At 30.7% G+C, this 18,944-nt stretch overlaps 2 protein-coding genes across 4 annotated transcripts in view; one reads left to right on the plus strand and one right to left on the minus strand.

Moving 5' to 3' along the window:
* The window catches only part of LOC122710357 (formin-like protein), a 29,557-nt gene extending 14,164 nt beyond the window's left edge, over window positions 1–15,393 (minus strand). For all 3 annotated transcript variants that reach the window (XM_043928178.1, XM_043928168.1, XM_043928160.1), the window contains exons 1-2: window positions 14,873–15,393; window positions 309–392 (exon numbers count right to left, since the gene is read on the minus strand). In XM_043928178.1, coding sequence (XP_043784113.1) covers window positions 309–392; window positions 14,873–15,091 — 303 coding nt within the window. In that variant the 5' untranslated portion in view covers window positions 15,092–15,393. The remainder of the gene's footprint in view (window positions 1–308; window positions 393–14,872) is intronic.
* A 556-nt stretch (window positions 15,394–15,949) lies between these two features.
* On the plus strand, window positions 15,950–18,516 carry LOC122720595 (GATA zinc finger domain-containing protein 15-like). Its single transcript, XM_043947397.1, has 2 exons — window positions 15,950–16,401; window positions 16,495–18,516. The coding sequence occupies exons 1-2, from the start codon at window positions 15,997–15,999 to the stop codon at window positions 16,972–16,974; spliced, it is 885 nt and encodes a 294-aa protein (XP_043803332.1). The 5' UTR covers window positions 15,950–15,996; the 3' UTR covers window positions 16,975–18,516.
* The last annotated feature ends 428 nt before the right edge of the window (window positions 18,517–18,944 follow it).

Raw genomic sequence — 18,944 nt, forward strand, 5'->3', positions numbered from 1 at the left:
TTTTTTATAATAATAACAAAATTTTAATAATCAATACCATGATTATTCAAAATTGGATACATTGTATCCAAAATGTAATAAGAAAATATTCTTTCTTACAATAATAAGGAAAATTTTAATAATATTCTTTCTTATACAATAATCTTATAAAATAATAATAACAATAATAATAATGAAATTTTAATAATCAGTGCCAAGAATTATTCAAAATTGGATACAATGTAATAAGAAAATATTTTTTTTTTTATAATAATAACGAAATTTTAATAATCAGATTGAATCGTGAATCGATCGTGTATTATACTCACTTGATCGCATATGATGTCCCATTTTTTCTCGTTGTCGTACTGCTTTAAAAGCTTCGCTTTGTCCGGAGGCAAATCCATCGAAGCCTAAAACAGAAGAAAAAAAATCAAAGTTCCACTTTAAAAAGGCCGATACTCAAAGAGTTGTGGTTTTCCATCTTTTCTTTTTTTTTTTTTTCTATACGTCACGCAAAAACGAAATTACAACTCATACGACAATAATTCATACGAAATAATTTATTTCGATTTGCATTACACAACGTTGAAAACAATGAAAATTATCTATACAATTATCTGGTCACAATTATTATGCTTGTTGGTATAAAAATATAAGTTATACAATGCAAATGTTTTTTTTTTTTTTTTTTACGTTAGAAATATAATTCAAGTTATATAAGCTACCTTGAAATAATTTTCAGATAAGAATTAAAATGGTGTGTAATTATTGAGATATAGATGTTTCTACGTTCTACTTTTAAACAATATTATTTTAACTATAAAAAGAAAAATGTTTCTCACATTTTAATTCGTGAATAAAATTTATTCCACTACTATATGTCTATAACATTATCGATTAATCAAGTTATTCAAATTTTCCCTCTTCCCTGATAATTTTAATTAAGAATCATAACGCTAATCACTCAAACATTTATACAGTCTCCCCTTATGTTTGAATTGCTCTCGTTAAGGTAACGAAGTTACCTAATTATTAGGAAAAAGAAGGGTGAAACCAGCTTTTAAGACAATATCGAGTATCCTTTACCCGTTCAAATTATACAAAATATAATTATAATATAAAATGATTCGTGATAATTTCCACGAAAATTTTATTTTTAAATTTTATCCTTAATAAACGAAAAGATAAAGACGAGCGAAAAAAGTGTTGCTTGCTGAAGAAGATAAATATTTAAAAACACTTGAATTAATATCAGTGCAATACGCGATATATAAAAAAAGAAAAAAAAGAATACAAAAGAAGATTAATAAGCAAGTGTGGATAAGCGAGTACGTACACTATACATGTACAGGCGTACGGTCACCGCGTGGCTAGCGACGAACATAGTCGACGAATAATTATCGAAGAGCGGATGCGGAAGCCACGAGTGCATGACATCACTATTCGCGATACATATACGTTGCATATATGGTGGTTCTTCAACGTTAGATCGTGCGATAACGCGATGCACGCGTTCCAGGCCACGAATTACATAAATCGTAAGTTAGTACGGTTAGTTTCAAGGAATACGCGATCATTTCACTTACACGAGCAAACTTGATATAATAATATAATCTTTATTACCCGATTATATGACGAATTATCGTTAAAACGCGACGATGAGTAATAAATGACTAACGACTTTTTTTTCTATATCATTACTATATAGAAAATGGATAGAAAGGGACAAATTACAACTTGTAACAACGAGACGCGAGTTCCAGTGAAAAATATATATCGTTTTGCAACGGTTGTTACTCGATACGAAAGAAGGAAAAGTTATAATTTTCCGCGGGCAAGACGATATTTGTACAGTTATGGTCGTTGCTCATTTAGAGCGACTCTACTTTCGATTCGGTTTCCGCAACGTTGCTTTATTCCGCATTAAGAAAAGAAGAAAAAAACTTTTACTCGGTTGTTTCCCTTCCAAACATTTATTCCTATCTATTATTTATTTTTTTACGTGAATGAAAAAGATTTTATTATTCTCTCTTCGGTGAATAAAATATTTTCGCTCGAGGAATATTTTTCTTTCCATGAAAAAAAAAAAATAATAATTTAGAAGATAAAAAGATTTATTTTTGAAAAAGAAACGAACCATTGCAAATATTTAATTATCTTGGAAGGATTAATTTTAATTTTGTATTTAATAAAAACCAGAGGCAAAATAACCAGTCCAGTCCAGTGTTCCCGGTATTACACGCAATGCTGCGTCGGAATAACGAAGCGCGTGTTTTCAGGCCAAGGGTCACCGGAAATGGAGATTAGAAAGGGTTGATTTTTTTAGTCGAAAAATAGTATTCCAACCTTGCTCAACCACTTCTTCTTTACATCTATTTATTTTTTTCGCGATTTCCACGAACAATTTTTCCACGCGAGACTTAACAAAGTATAAGACAAAATATAAATAATATGAATTTTATATCCATGAATTTATTCAATATATATATTAAATTATGGAATTTTATTTATAATATTAATTTTAGGAATAAGAGTATATCCAGTTTTATTTATTGGTTGAATTTCTAATTGTAATTATTCAATTTTATTTTTTATAGTATTTAGATTAACAATATTAATTGAAAGATTTTCTTTTTACGAATTTTTTAATTATCAGAATAAAATTAAATTTTCGATTTTATTATATCCATTATATTTATTAATATTTATTAGAATATTAATTAAATCGAATTCCATTTGATTTAATCGAAAGTGAATCTGAATTAGTTTCAGAATTTAATATTGAATATCATAGAAGAATATTATTTTAATTTTTTTATCGAAACAATCGAAACAAGTATTATTTATATACACTCGTACAATTTAAATCCTATTATCATCAAGCAATATATATTTAAAGTAAGACGATTGATCGAGAAAGGAAAGAACAATATGAATCCGAAATGTTACGTACGAGTTAGCATTACGTCGATACCTCGATCGATTAAGGTCGAGAGCGTAAAAAATTCGCGAGGCGATCAATCGCGGAAAGTCCCCTTGAAAAGACTCATACGATTACTCGGAAGGGGTTCCATGTTTCTCTGTGTCGGTTGTTCCCGTCCAACAATCGATGCTAAGGGCGCAGAGAGGGTTTCAGGTCTCCCTTTTGCGGTCTACTCTCATCATGCCCATTATATATTTCCACCATGTGCATACAAATATGCCCCATCGCATATATATATATATATATATATATATATATATTATTTTTTATATATAAAAATATTTCGAATCGTGAGCACTTGAACCAATTATAGAAACTCTGTAAAGTTTCTAAGTTTTATTCCGCTTCCCTTCCATTCAGTCCTCCATGTTTCTTTTCCCCGTGTTGGCAAATCGAGCCGATAACGCGCGATCGTAAATATTTTTGAACGATCAGTGGCGCCTAATTATTAATACGTTTCCTCTACTTCTTATCTAAACACACGTATGTCGTTTTCTAAATACCACGTTTCCAAATGAAATCAAACAAGACGGGTAAGAAATAATTAATTAAATTCATAAAAAGATAATGAGCGTTAAAAATTTATTTTGTTTCTTCTGTAAAATAAAGATTATTTCAACAAGAAAAAAATTTTATTTCTAAGAGAAATGATCGGAACGAATCGTTCGAAAATGTTTTATATATCTGCATTACGTTTCTTTCGTTTCTAAAGAAATCGTATAATCGATAATTTCGAAAGGAAAAATTCATGTTTTTTTCAGAAATCGTGATAAATTATTATCTTAACTTTGATTTGAGAAATTTTTTTAACGAAATCTTAAATTTTATTATTATTATTATTATTGTAACATTAAATTTATATTTAATCGCGATATAAATATATGGATATTTAAATCTATATATCTATATTTAATATTAATGATTTATCTCTGTTTCGATGTAGATAAAATGTTTCATATCAAATATCTGTTTTAATATGTACAGTGTGAATCATTAATATCAAATAGTATAAATCTATTTGATCAGGCAGTTAGATAGCATATAATATTCGAATTATAATCCGCTAATAATTATTATTCTAATTCCGCGAGTTATTATTATTCTTAAATTATATATCCATTTAACAATGTTGTTACAATGTTATAAATTAGCGTTGGCGCGACTGTTCCGACCGAGCTCTGCGAACAATGCACACACGTTTAACTATACGCGCGAATTATGATATACTTTCGCGCTAGTGTCAGATTTCCTTGTTACCGACAAGATGACGTAAAAAAATCCCACACGTTCATGAATCTATTCTTCTGCTTTTTCATAGTATATCTTATATATCTTTCATAAACTTTATATTTTTCTCGTTAAAATTACGAAATTGGAACGTTATATCAACACAAACATCGTTAATTTAATATACACGATAATTAAACGATATTAGAAAATTAAGGAAACTTAATGGCAACTATAATCGTTAAATATAATATTAAAACTAATTGGAATAATAAAACCTTGATGTTTATATTTTCTTTATTCTCTTGTTTCTTCTTAATCATTTAAAATTACACATTTCTTACGACCGATAAACCGATAAAATATAGATGATATAAACAAAAGGAGAGCAAAAATAATTTATTTAAATAATAGGAAATGAAAAAAAAAAAAAAAAAAGACGATAATTTACGCGTATATTCATTTTCGTCACTTTCACCCGACTCTCTCTTATTCCAACGTGTAGATATATATACATACAGCTATCAACTTCCCTCACTGCGTAAATCAACATTACAAAATTGAAAGTGGGAACAAGAACATTTCGAATATATTTTCGTTCAACACTTTTCATCGGTTACGTTATAATTAAAATAAATTATAACGAATTCACCGCTATTTCATATTTCTTGTTGGAATATAAACATCGATATCTTTTTCGATACGATATATATTTACGATACGATACATTTTCGACGCAGCGTTAAAATTATGATTCATATCATGGTATAACGAAATCGCATGAACGGTATTACTTACTATACGAAACGTGATCCGTATTGGCAACTAGCATAGGAAAACTAAGAATGAAATAATTCCACGACTAAATTATTCTTGGAAGTTGGGTCACTATTAAGGAAATGCCGCTTCCGTACATTCCGGATGCACGTTTTCACCAAGAATAGAATGTTCCTTTTGTCCTTCGTCGATGGTCCTCCTTCCGGAACAATACCGCAATTCGAATATATCCTCCACACGAAAATTTTAACAATCTTTCGATTCGTTTAAATTCTATTTATATCTACGACAATTGTTATAAATTTGTACAACAACGGTGCAAAGATCGTGAAAACAGATAGATTATTTTATAAAATAAAAATATTAATTAATTTGTTTAAAAGTTTCGTTTTGGATCGAATAATAAATGTTAATAAAATAAATGCAACGAACGTTCATTTTCAAACAATTAATATTCCAATTAACCGAAGTTAGCCGAAGAAGACACGTTCAACGAAACTTTCCAAATGAAACTTATACTTTTGATCGAAAATATTAGATAAATTCTAACTTTCAAAGAAAAAAATATTTGTCAATAATATAATCCGCGTATATGAAATTATTTAGAAAATTTTCGCGAAACGATACCTGACGCGAGCTGACATCTGATTCCTGGGATCAGATAAGATTCTCACGAGCCAGAAAGATTGGAGAAAGTCGGTGGCAGCCATGCTGCTGCTAAAGCAAGCCGGATTGCAATCCGACGATCAACAACAATAAATATACGTATTAGAATAAATAGGGCAATGTTTGCACGGGTATATATACGAGTTGGGTAATATAAAACCAAAGTCGTTACGTTAGGTAACCACGGAACTTAATTAACTCTTCTAAAAGGAGGGAATGTTGGTTCGCAGGGCGGTAACAATCTTAAGCTCGACGTACGTACGTACGTACGTACGTACGCTTGACGCGAATGCCTTACGCGTGGATAATATTTTTACAAACAGCGAGAGATTTAAGATGAATTCAACAAAATTAATAATACGAATAAATGGTATTTATTCGTCGAATAACGTAAATACGTAGAATAGAGATTAATAAATAGCAATGCTTAAGAGGGAGAGGAAAAAATATATATTTTATATATTTCAACGTAAAAGCGTGGAAAATATTAAAGTGTCGTAAAATTAAACGAGAGAGCATTGTCTAAAATTAAGCGATAACGTCACATGCAGTCGTGCCGAAGGCACATACTCAATGACATCATCTTGCGAATTTACGCGTGATTACGTGTTTCTTTTCTTCTTATTCGCTGTTAACCTTTCTTGCTTCATCCGCTCTTCCCTTTCTCTCTCGTTCTCTTCGTCACTTATTTCTATTCCGTTTCTATCTTTTTCCCTTTAATCGATGGAGTAAAATTTCAATACAACAATTAACATGATAATAATTGATTAAAGGTAATAAAATAAAAATAAAAAAAAATATTAAAAATCATCGTATACACGAATATATTATTCAACATATCGTTTGATGAAATTCATTTATTAATTTTAATCATCTTTTCGCGCAAATTTTTCATCCCTTTCATCGATACAACAGTTAATGTTAATCAATGAAATTAATTTCTGTTTTTCTCATCTCTGAAAAACGATAAAACTTTATATGTTGCATGTACAAGTGTGCGCGTGTTGCGTTAAAAGCATAAAAGTACGCGATGATAGCCGACTTTCACGGGACTAATGATCCGGTCAGATGCGATAATTAGAGACTTAACGCGTGTTAACCGGCCATTGCAGAAACACTCGGCTGAGTCATTGCAGCGTAGTACGAAAGACGTGCCAACAGATCTGTCAATTCGCGCTTATTCTCGATCGATTTCGCGGTAAAAATAATATCTACGTGTAAATAAGTAATATTCTTTTCTCGCTAAATTTAAAGCCGACCGAAAAAAGAAAAAAAAAAAAAAAAAAATGCAAAGAACCACTTGTGCTCCTGTATTTTTTTAAACACGATGAATTTAAAAAGGAAACAGGTTCGAACAAGGGGAATGCGAGAAGATCGACGAGTATAAAATGGACGGATTTCGAACATTGCCCGTTGGGATCGCTGAACTTGAAAGAGAGTCGAAAGTTAGGGGAGGTTATGGCCCCTGACGACGACGACGACCGATAGATAGGAGGGAACATGGAAACGCATATGCGCAGCCGAACATGGCCAGACAAGGGTGAAACGAGGGTAAAAGAAGGGTTGCATAGACTGTGTGGAGCCTCGTTACTAGGGATGCACCCTTGGATACAAAACATTGCTTCGTTCTGGTCCATGAGCCGTGAAAATGATTCAATCTTTTTCTAACCAAAATATGCCATATTATTATTACATTTTTTATTATTCATTTTCTTTTTCTTTTTTTTTTTTTTTTCCTTTAAATTTACCTCATCATATTTATTCTCGTATATCTTGGACATTTTCTCTCCAACGTAACAACATCATCTAACACACAACACTCGATTCGAAAGAAAAGTAATAAAGGAAAGGAGAAGTTGTATTTAAAAACGAAAGGGCAATAACGCGGCCCATAAAAAGCGACGTGTAACGCTACGAATGAGGAAAATACATAGGACGCGTGTATTAGTAGTCGTAATTTATAGGTCTAGAACCAGTTTCAAGCATGCGAATCGTCCGGAGAATCGATAAAGGGATAACGTTTCAATGATTATGAAGCGTTATTTTTGTTTTTGAACTCGAGTTAACGCATCGATTATTTTCTTAATATTTTGTCGAAACGTGAAAAGGATCACGCGAATATTCTTTGAACACAAAATAGTGAACGGAACGCGATAAATATACGTGGGACAATACACGATAGTAGGACATTGCGTCGTGCACACCAGTTAGCGACACACCTAGGATTCTCTGTTGTGGCAGTCATCCAACTACCAACCCGACACCCTCACCCACCGCATTTACCGTTGAATAAACCTATATATACATATATATGTAATATATATATATATATATACACATCGTACATATATGGCTGGATGAAGAAGCTAGAGAAAGATGGAAAATGACGATAAAGGGAAGAGGAGACGAAGGGAAAAAGTGAAAGGGGATTTCAAATGAGGAAAAAAAGGGAGATGGCAAGTAGGAGAGTCTTTATGTAGAAAAGATGAGCCTACTGACAGTTCGGCAAACGAGTAAATTACGAAGTAAAGACGAAAACGTTACTTGGAAGAAAAATAAAGAAACAGGTTAGAGGAAAAAGATTGCTTATATAATTATGTATACAAGGAATATACGTATATCTCATTCGATTTCGATGAGTTTTAAATATGTCATAGAAATCAACATTTCGAATAACTTTTTCTCGCTACGCGTGTATAAACGTTGCTCGGCTTCGGTTTTCAAGATATTCCCGAAAGAAGATTGTTGTTACTTATTACGTGGAATATTTGTATCCGCGACAATGTGCAGTAGTAGGTAAGCATGCGATCGCCACTTATCTTTTGTTAATATAAACACGTTATGGCGGCAGATAAATAATACGTGTAACGGGTGAATCGTTCGAAAAGTTATTTCCTCGAGAATCGTAATATCTCAACTCGAATCAATATCGAGTTTGAACATTTCGCAGAAATCATCGTGCGAATATCGTTCTTATTACTTAAAGTTCATTATTATTACTTCGATGAATTATTACGTATTATACGAATCTAATACAAATACGTTAATATTAGTGAATATATACGTTATAAACATAGAATACCCAACTTCATTTTCCTCTTTTTCTTTACGTAATATCTTACATTATATTATCGAGTTATTTGCAACATTTATTTGAGTAATGAATGCCATCATCGCTATCGTTATACACGATGAATCATAGGATTCAAGAGAGAAACAATCGAACGAATTGGATGTAAAAATATATTAGAAACCTACGCGCGAACACGTGCATCTTTCGATTGTACGTTACGATTTTCTCTCTATCTTCTTCTGTTCCTATATACCCTTCTATTTGATTCTTTTTCCCCTTGCTTTCAATAAATAATTTTGTGGATTCGATCGGTAGACGGGAATCGCGTGACACGAGAAAATTATCGAACTGTTAACGCAGTGACATTAAAATCAGTGTTAGAAAAGATAAGCACACTTACACGATGTTTCTAAGCTTCAAAGAGAGATTGAAAGAGCAATTGTTCTTCGTCAAGATTGCAAATGCACATTTCTAGCAACGGACGCGATCGTCTTCCTGCGATTACCATGCACATCTGCCGTTTTGCCGTATATTCTTTATATCTCGTACCGACCTCGCAATAACATCTACACGTGTTGACCAATCCACCGGGTCTCGATAAAATTTGTTTTCATAGTAAATATTTCTAGACATCGCGCTGGACATAGCGCGTTCATAGAAGATTAAAAATCTTGTTATCTCTTCAAACAATTTAATATTGAAATTAATAAATATTTTCCCATAAAACAACAATTTCGTTTTATCAAGTGTTGACAATTTTCTTTTTTTTTTTTTTTCCCAACTCGAATATACGCTTCGACAATACACAAAGAAAAGATGGTGAAAACGAGAAACGAAAACGTGACCCTTTTTCGAATTGATAACTGGATAGTTCACGGTCGAAACGAGAAAACGTTTAGGCGCCACTGACAGCGACGTGTCTCATATACGTATGTAGGTACAGAGGTGGTAGAGGCTTTATTTATGCTGCAGAAATAGCTCTATTCGCACGTGCACGCCATTTGGCCATGGGCCATTTCATGCTGCGTGCTACCCCGTTACTCTCCTTTGTCAACTTTGGCAACGATGCTAAATGAACAGCCAGCTCGTAATCTTATCTGACGATCAGTTCCCGCCCGAGTACGGGTCACCTTAACGATATTATACACACGCGTTATTATTACTTCGTATTTTCGAGTTAATTTTCGAGTGTCGGTTCGAAAATCGTCGTTGTTCGAACGATGGACAAATAGAAGTAAATAAAGTGAACGGTATCGTTGGAACATCCTGTTTGCGTAGTCGGAATCACGATTCGAAGGACATTTGGTCCGCTATGCGAGACACGGTAGCGGGTGTCACGGAACAGGCGCGAACGTTTCCATTCCCGTGACTAGACCCCTATAAGAGTGTACGTGCGTATAACGTGTACGGACACGAGCGCACACTGGCGAGCACTCGGCTTAATTCACCCGTACAAATTGCACAAAGCTGTCTGCCGACCATTCGCGTTAAAAATACGTCGTTGCTCCCGCGTTTTCCAGTCTGTCGATAGGGAAAAGCATTTCTACGTTGCTTTTGTATCTTCCGACACGACCCAACCAAACGTAAAAACGTTTATCTCCATTAAATACGATCTACGATTTTATCTACGATTTTAATATTCATTGCGTTAACTTTATCACCACGAGTGACTCACTTGGATTTTATATTTTTTCTTACAAATATACAAATCTACATATGCGCTATAACGATATATACGTATAATAACACTAATTATCGATAATAATGAAAAAAAAAAAAAAAAAAAAAAAGAAATATAACGGTAAAATAATCACGATGGTTGAATTTGTGGACGATTCCAATTTATCGTCGAAAATGAATCCACATGAGAAGCACTGTTCCAAGACCCCTCTATATATAGAAACGCCGGTTTTATCTTTTCCTGTGGATATTTTCAGACAGACCACGGCCCTTGGACAGTATTGTTTAGCTCCAGAGAATCGTAGTATCAATACTCGCCTTTTTTTCACTTTTTCGATTCGATTCTTTGGCAAACGTTTAAACTCCACTTAAGCGTGATTAGAAGCGTTTATTACAAGAGTACGTCGATCGATATACAAAAGAAGATTTATCGATCGTTCAAAGACGGACCATAACTTCATTGCATCCCATGAAATAGCATCAAACAATCCAACGACAAATTATCTATTCGTCAAATTAATCGATAATTTTCTCATATAATTTTATTTTTCTTTAAATTCTTCAGTTTAAATTTATCGCCACGAAAATCATTTTTTCGTTTGACGTTTAATCTTATGGAGATCTTTACGTTTCTTCAAATTTTAATAATTCGTGTTTCAATTCGAGCAAATAATCTAATCGTTTATCTAAATTAATTAATTTTGATAAAAAAATTTCAGATTTGATAAGAACAATGTGATAAAAATATCTCAATCGTATCTCTCGAAACATTTTTACATTGACTAGAATTGTGTCGGAAGGAAGAAAATATTGGGTTCGTGCAATTGTCCATTTTGTTTGGCAGAGTTCCAGACATACTGTCACAGAGAGACGTAGAAAGGAAAAGAAAGAAAGAGAGAAAGATATGCTGCAGTTGCGAACAGCGTAAAAGGAAGAAAAAGATGGGAAAAGAGTGGGCGTCGGTCAGCGAGGTTTCAACTCGGTTGTGCTAATGTTGAAGATTCCCGTGTTCAGAAACAACTTTTCAAGATCGTGATTCTGCTATCAAGCAAGCAGGTATCTTTTCTATAATTCAGTTGTCTATCGAACCACATCTTCCACAAAGTTTTTATGCAAAAGTGTGAAGTACATATTTGGAATTTAAAACTCGTAAGCTCATAACTTTTCACTTTTTAAATTTTCTAAAAACTAAAAATTTCTTTCGAAAATAGAAAATGCGTGTTGTTCGATTGATTCTGTCTATTATTTTGATCATTGACAGGCATTGAAAAACACTAATAAAAAATTATCTTCGCGATTTGTACATTATGATCGTACTTAAATTCCCCTTTCACTTTACTAGTTCCTAACTAAACGTCTGGATAAATCGATATTATCGAAATAACTTTGAAATATCTAATGTAAGAATATATAAAGCGTCACGACAGTAACCGCATTTATCGCACGATCTTTTTAGGTTTTTATTTTCACGTTTTGTCGCGTTTGTCTGCTTCTAGAACGAGAGAGAGAGAGAGAGAGAGAGACCTCGAATAGGCCAAAGAAAACTTTCGCGTGGCCCTGGAACGATTCTCCATGAGTCAAACCGCGGTTTCTACACGATGCACGACTATCGATGAGTCATGAACAAGCATCTATAATAGAACGAAATCTTACAATTATTGCGAGCAACCATATCAAATGATCGTTAGTAAAAAAAGATTTGAAACGTTCCAAATAAAATTGTAACATATTTTAAATTTATTGTCTCGTAAAAATAGAGTTAAAGAGAAATAATACTATTCCAGAAATAATCATTTAATTTTAATCACAAACTGTATTCGAACGTTCCGCGCGATAATCAACGTTTTTCCGGTTGGGCGAAGAGACAACCAAAATAACTACGATTACGTGTTGATTTATTATAAATAAAGATGGCATATAAGAAAATTTTGTTTGAAAAATTTCCGATAAAATATTTCCGTTATAATATGAATTATAAAATTTGCTTCTGAGAATTATTACAATTTGAATTAAAACATTTGCAACGATTTCTTATTAAAAAATAATTAAAAAAAAAATAATACGAAGAATCATAAGATAAAGGGAGAGGATGGAGAAAAAATAATTATAACTAAACACGCTATTAAATATGCATACGTATCATTGGCTAACGATAATTAGACGAGTATAAGATGCCTTTATAATACCAAACTCTTGGAAATTATCGATGCTAAGAAGTAAAATCTCGGAGGTTAAATGCCAAATGACGAGAAAGATATAAGTTGGATGATCGCGAGCCATAAAGGGGCCTCTTTGTTTATGGTATGTTCGTAGTTGTTGCGATGGTCGTTTCGATGCACAATCGAATCTTATTTGGAGAGAGCCGCCTCTACGTAGGCGTGCATCCTTCTCATTTGTGGATCTCTCTTTCGCGTCGTATGAACTCGCGCCTTCGTTTAAAAAAAAAAAAAAAAAAAAAAAAAAAAATTAATAACATCAAGTAAACGATAAATCGATCAAAGTTTAAAATTACAGCAATCAAATCTTAAAACAATTAAAACAAAAAAATAAAATTTCGAGATATTCGAAGTTGACAACAATGCAGATAAATCTTGATAACTGTTATAAAGAATCAGTGTTATAAGTTTACTCGAGTTCGAAATATATATATATATATATTAATTGCATAATAGCTGCATATACGTATGTTATCGCTATGCGATACATTATTGATACTGATCACAGTTTGTTAGTTATGTTTTACCTGGAAGATATTATAGATAATCTTATATCAACATTTTACACACAATGTAAATGTTGATAATCTTATATAAACATTTTACACATGACATCGCAAAGCATAACAAACTCACTATTGCAATATATGTGTATATACATATATACATATATGCATATATATATATATATATATATATATATATATATTTTTTCTCAAATTTATCAGATCTCTTTACGCGTTTACGAGACGAATTTCAAACTTTTATTATCGTAAACTGAATTGTTCTACAGCCGATGAACCATATGATTTACAGTCGATCGAAGTAATTCGATTAATATCCTATTACTCTTAGCGTTCACGCACGTCGGCGCAAATGGAACCTGTGTAGCGTTCAAAAGATAGCTGTGCAAGCATCGTTTGTATGCACATCGATGCATATTTCTCTGAATTATCGTATACATTAGTGCATTTTAACGAAGTCACATAATAGTAGAAATAAACCTATATCGCATTTAATGTTTATTAATTTAATTATTTAATTTTAAAAGTTTTTTTTATAAATATAAGCATAATTAATTTAAGAAAATATATTCGTGAGAAGTTAGGAATTAAAATTAAAACTAAATTCTATTTATGTTTCGATAGAAATTTATTAGATAGTTTTTTTTATCACTGAATGATTTTTCTTAAGTAAACTTTTGAATTTAATTCACAGAATATATGGATATACGAATTAAGGGCTCTAAGCAATATTCAAGAAACCTCGAGTACAGTCAGTTACAAAAACATTTGCATACCTGAATAGATTTGACTGTTGATTATAAAAATTTAGATGCACAGAAAACAAATATTATTATATTAAAATATAATTTTCAAATAACAAGTTTATAAAAATTATTATATTGCACGGTTATTAGAAAATTGTTAATAAATAATTTTTATATTACGAAAATATTTAGATTTCTGGATATGATTATTTTGATCCAAATTGATCACTTATTCTATTTTCTCAATACAATATAAACTAGAAAATTATGGTATTGATATTTGCAAAACGTCAATACAACGAAAATTCTTGCTACATCTGTGCATGAATTATTACTTATTATTTATTTCTATTACGAATATCATCGGTCGTTTTATTCTATGATTCGAAATGCATATTCATATTGTCGCCCACCTACTATTGTTAAATATAAATACATGTTTTGGATTTAAATAATATGATGAATTTGCGTTTTTCACTTAATATTATTATGAACATTAAAACACTTTTCTTTCTTAATACTTGTAATAATATCACGTTTATCCTTAATGCTAAAAATCTAGAGAATCACGTGTCAATTATAATTTAAATCAAAATTACTTATCGTCATTCCTACATTTCTATATGGTAAATGATGTTCTACTTTTATGTATTTTACATACATTTAAAATATAGTTAATGAATGCTTGATCGTTAACATCCGTTACATTTTATTTTTTTTATGGATTTATAAAGCTAAGAAAACTGTGACATTTATAAAATATCACAATAATGGTATAAGAATTAGCTATTCTTTTATCCTATATTTATATAAACATATATAATAAATTATTTTCGTAGTTCTATTATTTGAAAATTATATTCCAACGCAACACGATGTATTTTTATCTTTCAATTGTATTTATCATAAAATATAAAGTATAAAAATCAAATCTATACCGGTGTTGAAATAATTTTGTGATCGACTGTATACGTAGATATATCGAGTATTTCACTCACCAACACTTTGGTGAAGCGCCTTTCGAGTTCCACAGCGTCGGGCATTGGTTGCCTTGGCGCGCCACGGACGCTGCCACTCCGTGCGTGTGGTCCACCCAAACTTCCCATGCCAAGGCTAGGTTGATAGGATTGAAGAGGCGTGCCGCCCTTGATACCACCAATGAATACTTCACGCACACCGCCATCGCTTTCGCCGGCACGACTCTGCACGATCCCCATTGTTTCAATCGTGGCAAATATATCCTGCGCTGTATTTGCACACGAAAATCGTGACGCACGGCAACGATGGTAGCCTGTACTGTCACACCACGAGAAACGTCAACAATGATGATCACGACAATTCATCGTCACTGGAATATAAATCACTTTTCTATCTACGACAAACGTCGATATGTGAATGACTCGAACCGGTCCGCGCCGGGTCGTGCAACAGGTATCAAGCCGTCCATTGCGGACATAAACTCTCACGAACGTGCGCGAACCAAAGCACGACCTACACTCCTCTACCTATACTAGACGAAGCATTCGCTGCATCTGTGGCAATCTCGCTACTCCCTGACCAGCATCAGCGCCATTACACATGCGTCATATTTCGCATTAGCGCCATCTACATTGCTGTGATAATTATATTGTATAGTTGGTAACCATGCAATTCTTAATTATTTTCTCATAGATGGAAGCACGATACTACACGATGCTGAAATGAAATAATTAAAAATTTGTAAATTTAAAATATATTTTTTTAACAATATTTATTAACAATAACGCATTTTATATATAATTTTATATAAAATTTATATTATTACTAAATATTAAATGCTCACATCATGACAATTAATTAAAGAAAAGAAATTATTTATATGCATAAAGTTTAAAAGATTAATTTTTCATTAGAAAATATTAATGATAAAACGATAAAATATTAATGTAGATATATATAAAACTTAAAAATATATATATATCAAAAAATTTGTATTTAAAACTATCGATAGATCGACAGTTTAAGATACGATGTGATATCGAGATATCGATTGGTCGTTTAGCGTCTCGTAACATAAATAATATGGCGTCGTTTTAATACATCGTTTTGTAGAAAATATTATTTGTAAATATTTGTAGACTCTATGAAACAGCAGTATAGCGTAAATAACAAAATGAAAAAGTCTCCTTTAAGTACACCGAGTGGTAGTAAAGGAAAGAAAAATTACAATTGGAAGTCGCACGAACATAAAAGTAGAACAGGTTATAGTTATGTTAAAAGTGATAGTTATCAGTGTACTTCACCAAATGGTGGTCAAAGACAGTCTGGAAATGACTTTATTCCTTTAAATATTAGTACACCAATGCCAGAACAGAACAGAAGACACAGTAGTAATTGGCATGGTTCTGGAGGTCGTAATCATCGTAATTCAGGTAGTGGTGGATTTAACCATTACAGGAACAATTATCATGCAAGCCCAAAATCAAATTTCAATAATTTATACTCTCCTTACAAGCTTCTCAGCAAGCAATTTTATAATCACAAAAAGGTAATTTTAAAGTAAAATATTATTGTATATTTGTATAAACATTTGGCTATTAATATTACAAGATAATATTGAATATTTTTTTATATTATATAGGGATACCAAAAGGATTCGCGCAAACAGATTGACATATCATGCTATTTAGATATGAAATCTTTTTTAGAAGATCCTTGGGCAGAATTAACGAAAAAGTTAAACGAATCGACAGAAACGAACGAAGATGAATTCCCTAAACTTGAACAGTTGTTTTCACCACAATCGATTTATGTAGATTCAGAACCAAATTCTGAATGTAAATCTGTAACAAATGTTGATAATTCTTGTTTTAGCCCGGAATCTAAAAATGAATCTTCCGTAGATGTAAATTTGGGATTGAATGATACAAATATTAGTAGTAGCGTATCAAGAACAGAAAGCTCGATAGATATAAAATTTGACAATGTAAGATTTAGCGAAGAATCTAAAAATAATAGCATTTGCAATAATAATGATAATACTAGTGAAAATATTCGAGATGAAAATAATGTTAATAACATTTGTATTTCAAAGACAGATATGGTTCAGAATTTTACATAACAGTAACAAAAGATAAAGTGCACTTTTAAAGAGAATAATTACTCTTTAATCGAGTGCAAGATATATTAAATTTTGTATATATGAATATCCATTGTATATAGATATTGCAAAATCTATGAAACAATTGTTTCAAATTTTTGAAATAATATTCTAGGATATGGATAAAAAAATGAAGAATTTTTTTAGTAATGTAAATTTTTTTTTCTCTATTATAAAGGTAGTCGTATGACAAAAGCATATCTAACATATATGCTAAATACAATGTATTAAAATTACATTTTAAATTATATTTTCACAAGAAGGCTGTGAAAAAGATGAATGTAGTTTACATGAAAAAATAATACATGTGCAATTCTTTAGTATGTACTAAAAAAAAAGAAGTACATATGGAATATAAGGGAACATTAAAACACCAATTTTCTTAATAATAGATTAAGTCTTTAAAAACAGTTGAAGATATAGCTCAAACGCTATAATATAAATTTAATTTATAATTTCTATTTTCTATTTGCTTAAGCTATCGATTTTTTGAAAGAAAATTTATAAACTTTAAAGTAAAAATCCGTTGAATATCGATTATTGATTTTAATTTAATAATCTATATATCTATATGTACTCTTTTTCATAATAATACAAAAATATATAAAGAATTGACAGTGTATATTGTAACATGCATATAGCAAATGCAATGCATTATACACAGATGTAGAATTAAGTAATCATAAATCATGTGCAAACTTATGCGAGATTAACTTTAAATCTTTTGTTAACAGTACCATTATTATGCAGGATGAGTCGCACAAGAATATCAAAATATTTTATTTATTTGTCATTGTGTCAAAAAATTCGGAATAATGTTATACCGTTTGAAGGTATACATGAAATGGTGAAAAAAATTCTTCTCAATTCTTATAAATGTTTTCTTTTTTGCATTTAAACTTTCATAAAAAAAATAGAATGCTTATTACACGTACCTTCAAATATCGTAACTTTGTTCTTCTTTAGTACAATAATAAATGGAAGAAATATTTGTGTTTCCTTTCTAATAATGTCTCATCCTGTATACATGTAATTTTTTTATTTATAAATCATGACATAAAATTTGTCGTAAAATATATATTTTATTTGTACATATTGAAAATAACATAAAAGCATGAAATATAAGATATTAAATTTATAAAATTAATACAATAAAAATTAGAATATTAGATTTATATGATCGTTAATGTAGATAAAGTAATACATGAAAAAATTGTTTATTTCTGAACTTTACACACTTTTATAGTATGTCTAAATGAGTGATGGACTATAGAAAGTGATAAAAATGTCCAATATGTTCGATTAATATGCTAACTTAATGTACAAAATGATCTGGTACAAAATTTACATAATTTAAGATAATTCCAGTTTATTTCAAAATTGTGATTTTACATGATTGTGCAAAAGATGTAATTGATGTCTAAAACATTAATTGTATAAATAATGTGTACAAGAAAAATATACCTAAAAATATATATATATATATACATATATATATATGTATATGATAGTATTAATTTCAATATCCTTTTAAATAATATATACGAATAATCCATCATTTTTTTATATATATATTTTTATCGATTGTTAAATTTGAAGAATTAATTTTCCAATAGTAAAAATAAAAAGAATCGAATTGCTTGGTTTCTGGACTAAATTTTTTAATATATCGAATTAAAGCTTAAACTTTTAGAAATAATTTAAGACTAATTTTTCTCGAATATTTTCTTTCGTCTGATAATTACAAACAACTTTGAAAAAGATAATTATGTATATACACTACATCATCTATTTAAATAAACGGGAATATTATTTGTTCAAAAATATTAGTCTCAAATTATTTATAAGAATCTAAATTAAAATTTAAATCTTTAAAATTTAAAAAAAATTAAAAAAAAAAAAAAAAGAAAACGAAAATATGTTCAATTGAC

Source organism: Apis laboriosa, unplaced genomic scaffold (genome assembly GCF_014066325.1).
Source record: "Apis laboriosa isolate Shangri-la unplaced genomic scaffold, ASM1406632v1 scaffold105_cov147, whole genome shotgun sequence".
NCBI classification, from domain to species: domain Eukaryota; kingdom Metazoa; phylum Arthropoda; class Insecta; order Hymenoptera; family Apidae; genus Apis; species Apis laboriosa.